Raw genomic sequence first — 11,905 nt, 5'->3', positions numbered from 1 at the left:
CAAGCGTGTGGTCTCCATTAACATACAATACTGAACTACAGCGTAAGAACTACTTTACTGGTGCGTCTCATTACGCTACAGTATGTCATACAGTCTATAACAGTATATACAGTACAGGTGCAAATAGTACAGCATATACAGATGCAAACGAACGTGTTACAGGTACAGTATGGTCTATTGATGTTTGGGATATGTGAGCGTCCAAATCCCGTAGTATTAAGTATAATGGAGAGAAATAAAAGCTCATCCCTAAGTTCCTGGATGCCAAATCACTGTCCTTAGTATCTCTGTACAGTTTTTTCTATTAGAGTACTAATTAGAACGAACAGCTTATAATGTACAACACAGATTCTCTAACGCCGACGATCTACAGTACTGTTGCTCGAACAGTTAGTTGCATCAGAATACACTAATTTATATTTACTGGTATGTCTATAGGTGCTCATTACCGCTGTGTATGTTAGATAGCGAATGAGTCACTCCTGCAGATTTACCCCGATTTGTGTGAAACCTGTGTGCACCCTTCCTTTGAATGTTTTACAATGGATTACACAGAAAAAAAATAATGATAAAGTTGATGTCACGGGAATACAAAAATAACCTGACATTTTGGGAATCGAACCCGGGACTCTCAGCGTGGCAGATGAGAGCCTTCATCGCTAGCCCACAACACTGCATGGAAGATTCTCAAGTTCATGTGTAAAAGTACTGCAAAGAGCGATTCCTTCCCATTGGTGTTTGTTTATGCCATTAGGGGACTCGGATGCTCATTTTGTGCACTTTACATACTGTAAAGTCAATTTGCTACATTATTCCTTTCACACATTAGGTGCGTCTGCATACACAAGTGTTCACACATTAGTTGCGTCTGCTTACACAAGTGTTTTAACATGTTAGTTTGCATCTGAATAAACTATTTTTTCTTTTTTACTCTGTCCGTCTGACCATTGGTCACCATCTGTGTGTACACTATGCAGTACAGGACTGTATATTAACATTACAGTCGTCACTGACCATTTGCCAGAGCTTGTACAGAAGATCAATCTGCTGCTATTCAAACTAAAGTACTGGATTAGTGAAGCATTAGCCACCCAGTGGTGGAGATGTGTATTGCATGCTGAATATCCAGTCATGCCTCATCGCGCCTGTCCATGATTAAACTCAGGAACCTAAGCTATTGCCTAGGTGTGACTAAACCTCCGTCTAGGTGCAGAAACAGTCAAGATAACGGAGGACCCATCTGTAAATACATTAATGAAAAACGTAACAGTCATCAGTCTGCTTGTGAAGGTCTCTAGTGTGGAGGCCTCTTGGACTATGCAAGGCAGTGAGTTCCATGGTCAGGGCTGCAAAACTAAAAGTTTGACCCTTAAATAAATTACAGGAGATTATTGGTACTGCTGGTAACAGTCCTTCATCTGTAGAAGCAAGCAAGCAGGGCAGTAAGGAGGCAGAAGCTGCTTCTAGTACCTTGGACCATGTAATGTGGGCTGGGAAGGTCAGTTAGCCAATTATAAAATAGATTTGTCATCTTACAGGCAGCCAGTGAAGGGAGTAGAGAATGGGTGTTATGTGGCAGGAACGGGCTGGTTAGGTAACAGCTTGGCTGCTGCATTCTGTACTAGCTGCAAGCTCTGTAATTCTTTTGCTGGGTGACCCAGGTAGATGGCATTGCAGTAGTCTACGAACATCTGAGGGAATCAAGTGCTTGATTCTGGCTATGGTCCACAGATGGAAGAATGAGTATTTGTATGTGGCAGATACCTGATGTCTGTGTCAGCCACATACCAGGACAACACAAAGATTCAGCACATGTTCAAACCAAACACCAAAGCATAAATCCAGATGGTTGGTAAAGCTGTAGTCTTGTCCTTTGCTGGTGAGCTTCTATTATGTTTCACAAAGACTGAATCACAGCCAACTGGCATCATCCACCCCTGGAGCTCAGCTAGACAACCATTTAGGATTGGTATTAGGTTCTCAGTACATGGAGCAAAAAGCAGGTCATCTGCATAGCAGTGGTAGACCAGGCCATGAGGTCTGATTATATCACCCAGTGGTAGCATGTACAGTCAGGTCCATAAATATTGGGACATTAACACAATGCTCATATTTTGGGCTCTATACACCACCACAATGGATTTGAAATGAAACAAACAAGATGTGCTTTAACTGCAGACTTTCCGCTTTAATTTGAGGGTATTTACATCCAAATCAGGTGAACGGTGTAGGAATTACAACGGTTTCTATATGTGCCTCCCACTTTTTAAGGGACCAAAAGTAATGGGACAATCGACTCAAAAGCTATTTCAAGGACAGGAGTGGGCTATTCCCTCATTATTTCATCATCAATTAAGCAGGTAAAAGGTCAGGAGTAGATTCCAGCTGTGACATTTGCATTTCTAATCTAATCCAAAGAGCTGCCACTATCAGTGAAGCAAGCCATCATTAGGCTAAACAATCAAAACAAACCCATTTTAGAGATAGCAAAAACATTAGGTGTGGCCAAATTAACTGTTTGGAACATTTTTAAGAAAGAACACACCGGAGAGCTCAGCAACACCAAAGGGATCCGGAAGACCACGGAAAACTGTGGTGGATGACAGAAGAATTATTTCCCTGGTGAAGAAAAACACCATCACAACAGTTGCCCAGATCAAGAGCACTCTCCAGAAGATAGGTCTATATGTGTCAAAGTCAACAATCAAGAGAAGACTTCACAAGAGTGAATATAGAAGGTTCACCACAAGATGTAAACCATTGGTGAGCCACAAAAACAGGAAGACCAGATTAGAGTTTGCAAACAACATCTAAAAAAGCCTTTACAGTTCTGGAACAACATCCTATGGACAGATGAGACAAAGATCAACTTGTACCAGAGTGATGGGAAGAGAAGAGTTTGGAGAAGGAAAGGAACTGCTCATGATCCAAAACATACCACCTCATCAGTGAAGCATGGTGGCGGTAGTGTCATTGCGTGGGCATGTATGGATGCCAATGGAACTGGTTCCCTTGAATTTATTGATAATGTGACTGCTGACAAAAGCAGCAGGATGAATTCTGAAGTGTTTCGGGCAATATTATCTGCTCATATTCAGTCAAATGCTTCAGAACTCATTGGAAGGCGCTTCACAGTGCAGATGGACAATGACCCGAAGCATACTGCAAAAGCAACCAAAGTATTTTTTAAGGAAAATAAGTGGAATGTTATGCAATGGCCAATTCAATCACCTGACCTGAATCCGATTGAGCATGCATTTCACTTGATGAAGACAAAACTGAAGGGAAAATGCCCCAAGAACAAGTAGGAACTGAAGACATTTGCAGTAGAGGCCTGGCAGAGCATCACCAGGGATGAAACCCAGCATCTGGTGATGTCTATGCGTTCCAGACTTCAGGCTGTAACTGACAAAAGGATTTGCAACAAAGTTTGATTTAGGATTGTTTAGTCTGTACCATTACTTTTGGTCCCTTAAAAAGTGGGAGGCACATATAAAAACCGTTTTTAATTCCTACACCGTTCACTTGATTTAGATGTAAATACTCTCAAATTAAAGCGGAAAGTCTGCATTTAAAGCACATCTTGTTTGTTTCATTTCAAATCCATTGTGGTGGTGTATAGAGCCCAAAATATGAGAATTGTGTCGATGTCCCAATATATATGGACCAGACTGTATATTGCATAAAGCATAGGAGATAGGATTGACCCTTGAGGAACATTGCATGGCAGTGATAATTATACTCCAGAAGATTTAAATGGTTCCGTGCTTGGGTAATGTCTAATATGTTCAACAAGAGCGGATTTATTTCTCTCACAGCATGAAAATGGCTTCTCATCTGTGTGACTCCTCTGATGTGTAACAAGATGTGATTTCTGTGTGAAACATTTCCCACACTCAGAACAGGAATACGGCCTCTCACCTGTGTGACTTCTCTGATGTGTAACAAGAGCTGATTTATATGCGAAACATTTCTCACACTCAGAACAGGAAAATGGCCTCTCACCTGTGTGAGCATGCTGATGAGTAACAAAATGTGATCTCTGTGCAAAACATTTCCCACACTCAGAGCAGGAAAATGGCTTCTCACCTGTGTGACTTCTCTGATGTGTAACAAGAGCTGATGTCTGTGAGAAACATTTCCCACACTCAGAACAGGAATATGGCTTCTCACCTGTGTGACTTCTCTGATGTATAACAAGATTTGATTTAGATAAAAAACATTTCCCACACTCAGAACAGGAATACGGCTTCTCACCTGTGTGACTTCTCTGATGTGTAACAAGATCTGATTTCCGTGCAAAACATTTCCTACACTCAGAACAGGAATACGGTTTCTCACCTGTGTGACTTCTCTGATGTTTAACAAGATTTGATTTAGATAAAAAACATTTCCTACACTCAGAACAGGAATACGGTTTCTCACCTGTGTGACTTCTCTGATGTTTAATAAGATTTGATTTCGATGCAAAACATTTCCCACACTCAGAGCAGGAATACGGCTTCTCACCTGTGTGACTTCTCTGATGTATAACAAAATTTGATTTAGATAAAAAACATTTCCCACACTCAGAGCAGGAATACGGCTTCTCACCTGTGTGACTTCTCTTATGTGTAACAAGATCTGATTTCTGTGTAAAACATTTCCTACACTCAGAACAGGAATACGGTTTCTCACCTGTGTGACTTCTCTGATGTTTAACAAGATTTGATTTAGATAAAAAACATTTCCTACACTCAGAACAGGAATACGGTTTCTCACCTGTGTGACTTCTCTGATGTTTAATAAGATTTGATTTCGATGCAAAACATTTCCCACACTCAGAGCAGGAATACGGCTTCTCACCTGTGTGACTTCTCTTATGTGTAACAAGATCTGATTTCTGTGTAAAACATTTCCCACACTCAGAACAGGAATATGGCCTCTCACCTGTGTGACTTCTCTGATGTGTAACAAGGGCTGATTTCTTTGTGAAACATTTCCCACACTCAGAACAGGAATATGGCTTCTCATCTGTGTGACTACTCTGATGTGTAACAAGATATGATTTCGATGCAAAACATTTTCCACACTCAGAACAGGAATACGGCTTCTCACCTGTGTGACTTTTCTGATGTGTAACAAGAGTTGATTTCCGTGCAAAACATTTCCTACACTCAGAACAGGAATACGGTTTCTCACCTGTGTGACTTCTCTGATGTTTAATAAGATTTGATTTCAATGCAAAACATTTCCCACACTCAGAGCAGGAATACGGCTTCTCACCTGTGTGACTTCTCTTATGTGTAACAAGATTTGATTTATATGTAAAACATTTCCCACACTCAGAACATGGAAATGGCCTCTCACCTGCCTTAGCTGGCTGATGAGTAATAAGGTTTGTGTTCTGTGTAAAACATTTGGTATCTATAGACCAGGGAAACACTGTATCTACTCTCAAAGCTGTAACAGATGCACCAATATCAGAGTGATCAGGAGAACATTTCCCAGGATCAGGGGGATCAGTTGATAGAGCTGGATATATAATTGGGGTAATGGGGTTAAATGCTGGAGAATCCTGTCTACTGTCATCTTTTATGTCACAATCCGGGGATAACAATAGATGTCCTTCTGAGATATTCCTGCTTGTGTGTCCATCTGCTGGAAATAAAATACATTAATATATAAAATGAGCAGACAAGACACAGGGTGTTACAGGATACAATATATAATTCTATAACTGACATTTTTTTTTTACCTGCAATCATTGCTTTTATGTTTATTAAAAAAACAAAAAAGCTAGGATGTTTAGACTTGAGCTTGATCAACACTGAACGCTCATGTGGGATAACTAGAGGTAACACGGACATTCATGTGGGATTACTAGAGGTGACATGGGCGCTCATGTGGAATTACTAGAGGTGACAAGGGTGCTCATATGGGATTACTAGAGGTGACATTGGCGCTCATGGGGGATTATTAGAGGTGACACGGACGATCATGTGGGATTACTAGAGGTGACACGGACGCTCATGTGGGATTACTAGAGGTGACATAGCGCTCATGTGGGATTACAAGAGGTGACTCGGACGCTCATGTGGGATTACTAGAGGTGACACGGATGCTCATGTGGGATTACTAGAGGTGACACGGACGCTCATGTGGGATTACTAGAGGTGACATGGACGCTCATGTGGGATTACTAGAGGTGACACAGACACTCATGTGGGATTATTAGAGGTGACATGGACGCTCATGTGGGATTACTAGAGGTGACACTGATGCTCATGTGGGATTACTAGAGGTGACACGGACGCTCATGTGGAATTACTAGAGGTGACACGGACGCTCACGTGGGATTACTAGAGGTTACATGGACGCTCATGTGGGATTACTAGAGGTGACAGGGACGTTCATGTGGGATTACTAGAGGTGACATGGACGCTCATGTGGGATTACTAGAGGTGACATGGACGCTCATGTGGGATTACTAGAGGTGACGTGGACGCTCATGTGAGATTACTAGAGGTGACATCAGACACTCATGTGGGATTACTAGAGGTGACATGGACGCTCATGTGGGATTACTAGAGGTGACACGGATGCTCATGGGGGATTACTAGAGGTGACATGGACGCTCATGTGGGATTACTAGAGGTGACATGGACGCTCATGTGGGATTACTAGAGGTGACATGGGCTTTGCAATAATGAATCATTAAAACACCAAAGAAGAGAAAGTGCTGTCCTGTTCGGCGCACTAATAAATAATATATAACCTTTATTAAGTACAGTAAAGTATGTAAACTAAATTGTTGAAATATTAAACACAAAGTTAAGTGTATAGAGAGCTGAATAAAGTAATAAAAAACCATTGGATTTTAATTGGGTGTTAATAGATACAATGCAGGTAATCTGGGGGGGGGGGCTGCAGGTTTAAATGCATTGGTCAATACGTGAACTAAATCTCCACTGTTTATTATTGTTAGTTAATATAGTGAGTGCAGAGCCCCAGGGATTTTATTTAAACAATGTGGTCACATACTGTGTTGCACCCCAAATCTAGGAACGGTGAGTGCTGTGGATTAGTATATTATATCTATGTCACTGGGCCTCTGCACTCACTATAACCACTAACAATAATAAACAGTGGAGATTTAGTCCACGTATTGACCAATGCATTTAAGCCTGCAGCCCCCAACAAGAGACCCCACTATACTGCAAGTCCTACTCTACTGCTCAAAATAATTACCATAAAAACAGCTATCACATTAGTGTTGCACTTTAGGTATGCTGCTACCTGGTCTAAAGCTCACAGCAATTTAGCTTATATACAGTTGTGCTCATAAGTTTACATACCCTAGCAGAATTAGTGATTTTCTGGCCATTTGTCAGAGAATATGAATGATAACTCACAAACTTTTCTTTCACCCATGGTTAGTGGTTGGGTGAAGCCATTTATTGTCAAACAACTGTGTTTACTCTTTTTAAATCGTAATGACAACAGAAACTACCCAAATGACCCTGATCAAAAGTTTACAAAAAATTTTGGCCTGATAACATGCAACCAAGTTGACACAAACGGGTTTGAATGGCTACTAAAGGTAACCATCCTCACCTGTGATCTGTTTGCTTGTTATCAGTGTGTTCATATAAAAGGTCAGTGTGCTTCTGGACTCCTGAAAAACCCTTGCATCTTTCATCCAGTGCTGCACTGACGTGTCTGGATTCTGAGTCATGGGGAAAGCAAAAGAATTGTCAAAGGATATGCAGTAAAAAGGTATTTGAACTGTATAAAACAGGAAAGAGATATAAAAAGATATTGTGGCCGGAGGGACCCCAGCCACGAGGGAAATGGCCGCCTGCAGCACTGAAGGGGTTAACCCCTAGTGCCCGACGCCATTTTTACAGACAATGGGCGCTTGGCGCCAGATTTGAAAATGTATGGGGCGCTAGGCGCCGTGTTGTATTAAATGTTTAAATTGTATTTTAAGATGTGCCGTGGTCCCAGACCTCTCCGGAGACCACGGCAGGGAGGACAGCCCCCCTGCGCGCTCAGCAGAGTGTGCGCGCCGGGGGAGAGAAGGCAGCCGCTGACCGGCGGAGTCCGGGAGCTCCGCTCCCGGCAGCGGTCGGTGAAGCCCTGGGCGCACTGGGGTGTGCGCGCCGGGGAGAAGGGTGAGCGCTGCGGCTGGGAGCTCGGCTCCCGCTTCAGTGCTCTCTGTGAGAGCCGCAGCTGGGGGCCGGGAGCTCTGCTCCCGGCGCCTCAGCCCAGCACGGGTGGCCAGCCGCAGCCGCCGGGACGGACGTCCCGGGCTGCTGGGCGGCGAGGGGGGTGTGCCACAGCCCGCCTCCCCGCCGGACACTGCGGCGAGGCACCATGGATCCAGCGCCGCATACAGGGGACCGGGCTAGCTGGCTCCCTGCGCAGCGAGGCTACCAGACAGGCGCCGCTCATGGGGGACCGGGCTAGCCGGCTCCCTAGCGGCGTGGGTGCAATTAGGCTGCTGAGCAGGCTGATGAGCGCTGGGGTCCGGGAGCTACGCTCCCGGCGCCTCAGCGCTACAACAGAGCCAGAGTCACGGCGGCCGGGACAAGTGTCCCGGGCCGCCGGGCTTCAGTACAGGGGGGTGCACCGCTGCGTGCGGCGGGGCCACAAAAGTAGTGCCACACTGGGGGGACAGGGAGAGCCAGCTCCCTGGACCCCAGTGGCAGGCAGACAGGCTGGAGGGTGGGGGAAGCCAGCCCCATACCTCCAGCACGCAGAGAGCCCTAGCAGCCAGGCTGCAGGGCTAGTACACAGTATTCCACAAACCAGACAGTGTGTTGTAAGGCACTGCAGTGCCTAGGTACGTGGAGCCTGTGCAGGCTCAGAGTGTATTTAAATGTATAACATGTACAGGGTGATTTAAATGTGATGTATTTAAAGGTAAATTGCACTTACTTGGTTGTGTGTCCCAGGAGGGGGGAATCCATAGCTGTGCAGGCTGATGGATTCTCCCAGACCTTTTCCCCAAAAACAGAATGCTTTCCCATCCAGCCTCACATTTCCAAGGGGCACAGGGAGAAAGAGAAGCAGCTCAGCTAGGAAACAGGCTGAGTGGTTTCTTGGAGCTCCATGGAGATCACCCGTAGTGCCAAGAAACCTGGACCGGGGAGCCAGGCTGCCCAGCTCTGGAGCCCAAATCCAGGCTGCAGGCAGTGAGAGGGGTCCCGGGCAGGTTTCCGGAAGTCAGATTTAGGAGGGAAAACTTCCCCCCAGCCAGACTGGACGGCACCGGGGAGTATCCTGATTCTCCAAGGTGGGAGAGTCAAAGGAGACCGACCATTCCCCACTGTCCATAGGGAACAATGTAAAGCTGTGCATGAGACCAAAGCATGCACAGCTCATGGGTAAGTTGTGCACCACAGGGCGGGCTTACCCCCTGTGGTAAGGGGTCTTGGAGAGGGATAAAAGAAGGGCAGTTGGCCCATAGGAGTGTATTGTAACATCTTCTTCTGCTGAAAACATCTGATTGTATGCTGTTGCCCCTAGCAATAGGGAGGAGCCTTTTTAAAGGTTATTTGAGCAATAAACATCTTTGCCTCAAGAAGACTGCTTCATCTTGTGACCTACAGGGTTAGGCCAAACCTAGCCCCGTTCTCTGGCTGTCCAGGGAAGCACCTGACGTCTCCAAGCTCCGCCTTCCGCCAGCTACCGGTAGAGGCCTAGCAAGTGGCTAGTGGGGATTCGTCAACACCACACAGGTGTGGTAAGGCAGTGCGTCGGCACATACAGAGCAGAACCGTGGTTCCAAACGCCACGACAGTTTAGGAGTTTGGTGGTGGCAGCGAGAACCCACCCACAGCGCAGTGGGTGGAGTCAGTAGCAGGCGGTTACTGACGGTAAGCGGAATCCCCTATATGGTCAGGCCTCGTGCGGCTTGACCTTCCATTCTGTGCGCAGTCGACGGGACGCGGCAAGCGGCGAGTGCTTCCGTACGGTACCGTCCTGTCACATAAATTGGTGGCATAGTGGTGGGATAATCCCAGGCGGCTTTTCATCACCCGATTGGAGAAGCCGAGTTACTCAGGAGAGGAGTAACTGCAGCGCAGGAGAACGCACAAGATGGCGGAATTCAGCGGAATGTCCAAGGAGGATCTGGAGATCGTATGCCAGGGGAAGGGTGTGGATATCCCTTCCAACGCGTCCAGGAGCGTCATGCAGGCGGCGCTCAGGAGCTGGGAGGAGTTTCATCGGGCGGAGGTGGAAAGCACTGACGGCATCAGCATCGCAGAGGACGGCCCACCAGTGGACCTTCGTACAGAACCGGTGAGAACCACAAGCCCCGCCCTCTCTCACAGCAGCAATGTTTCCCAGCAATCCCTAGCAGGGCCAGGATCCCAACGTCCCAAGGGGGGCGGCCCGGATACCCTAGCAGATCGGCTAGCGGAATTGGGGGAAAGGGCAACGGAGCAAGAGCGCTTGATCATCATCCAGATGTGGCGTGATGAGCGGGCACCACAGGCCGTGGTACCCCGGGATCCGTTGTCAGCTGTTGTGCACAGTTCAGGACGAGTTCAGTTTGCCAAGTTTGCAGACAGTGATGGGGACATTGATGGACATTTACAAGTTTTTGAAAGGACTTGCAAACTACACGATCTACCCAAGTCGGAGTGGGTGAGACACCTTGTGCCCACTCTGCATGGAGAGGCCTTGGAGGCCTATCGAGGAGTGGCGACGGAGGACTGTGGGAACTACGACGAAGTCGCGAAGGCCCTCCTCCAGCGATTCTTCATCACTCCAGAGTCTTACAGGAAGAAGTTCAGAGACTTGCCCAAGAATCCTAGCAGCACCCATGAGCATTTCGCCACCCAGCTGCGGCAGTACGTGGTGAAGTGGGTGAAGGATTCGGAAGCCACTACATGGGACGCACTGATCGACCTGATCTGCAGGGAGCAGTTCTACCGCAGGTGCGCCCAAGAAGTGAAGGAGTGGGTGCTAGATCGGGAGCCACCCAGCTTAAAGATGGCTGCCCAGTTAGCAGACAAGTATGTGGCAATTCGGCCACGGGGGCAGAAGCGCCCCGCCAGCAGCCAGCTCCAACAGACTGTACCACCAAGGGGACCCCCCTCTTCAGCTCATCACCCCCAAAGACAAGCATCTTCCAACCCGGGTGCTCTTAGCCAGCAACCGCACCGCAGCGTCCCTGCAACTGATCAGAGATCATCGGTGCCACGACTGGAGAAGAAGTGCTACGGCTGTGGGAAAATCGGACATCTGAGGATGAACTGTCCTGCATCCCAAGCACCCCAGACTCGTGCCCCAAATCCGAGTGCTGGAGCCCGGATCGCTTGTTTGTCGAGAGGAGATGGGCCTACAGAGACTGTTCCCCATCCAGTCAGTCCGATGGAGTGTGGCGAGAGACAGGTGCACTCTGCGGAGTCACCTGCATGGCCAAACAGCCCCTACACAACATGTGGAGGCACCTGCAGCCAGTCCACGTTGGACCCATGCAGGGAGAAGGCCTCAATAACTGTGGTGAGCCCCCACCTTATAGATCCTGCTGCAGTATTGCAGGGTCGCACTGCCACGGTCACCCTGGCAGAAGGAACAGAAAAAGCGGTTCCCATGGCAAGAGTCTACCTGGACTGGGGAGCTGGACCAGAGTTGCGAGAAGTTGCCGTCATGGATGGTCTCCCAACTGATGTGGTCCTAGGAAATGATCTGGGTGGTGGGATCGTCACTACGTTTGTTGGTGCCATTCCCCGGAGTCAAGTTCCAAACCCACCGTTGACATCAGCTACTCCAGCACAGCCCAGCCCAGAGGAAAATACTACAGCTGCTAGACAACTGCCAGCACAGCCAACCACAGCATCAACCAGCCCAGAGGAAAAGATTACAGCGGCTAGATCAGCACATCGACCCCGCATGCCTTTTGCCTCTG

At 47.2% G+C, this 11,905-nt stretch overlaps 1 protein-coding gene across 4 annotated transcripts in view; it reads right to left on the bottom strand.

Moving 5' to 3' along the window:
- Positions 1 to 3,205: 3,205 nt before the first annotated feature.
- The window catches only part of LOC134984844 (zinc finger protein 271-like), a 48,110-nt gene continuing 39,410 nt past the window's right edge, over positions 3,206 to 11,905 (bottom strand). For 3 of the 4 annotated variants that reach the window (XM_063950318.1, XM_063950317.1, XM_063950320.1), the window contains one exon: positions 3,206 to 5,640. In XM_063950318.1, the coding sequence (XP_063806388.1) occupies positions 3,737 to 5,640 (1,904 nt within the window). In that variant the 3' untranslated portion in view covers positions 3,206 to 3,736. The remainder of the gene's footprint in view (positions 5,641 to 11,905) is intronic. The other variant, XM_063950319.1, reaches the window with a different exon arrangement.

Source organism: Pseudophryne corroboree (genome assembly GCF_028390025.1).
Source record: "Pseudophryne corroboree isolate aPseCor3 chromosome 3 unlocalized genomic scaffold, aPseCor3.hap2 SUPER_3_unloc_87, whole genome shotgun sequence".
Classification (NCBI taxonomy): Eukaryota; Metazoa; Chordata; class Amphibia; order Anura; family Myobatrachidae; genus Pseudophryne; species Pseudophryne corroboree.
This window is presented reverse-complemented; position numbering and strand designations above follow the sequence as displayed.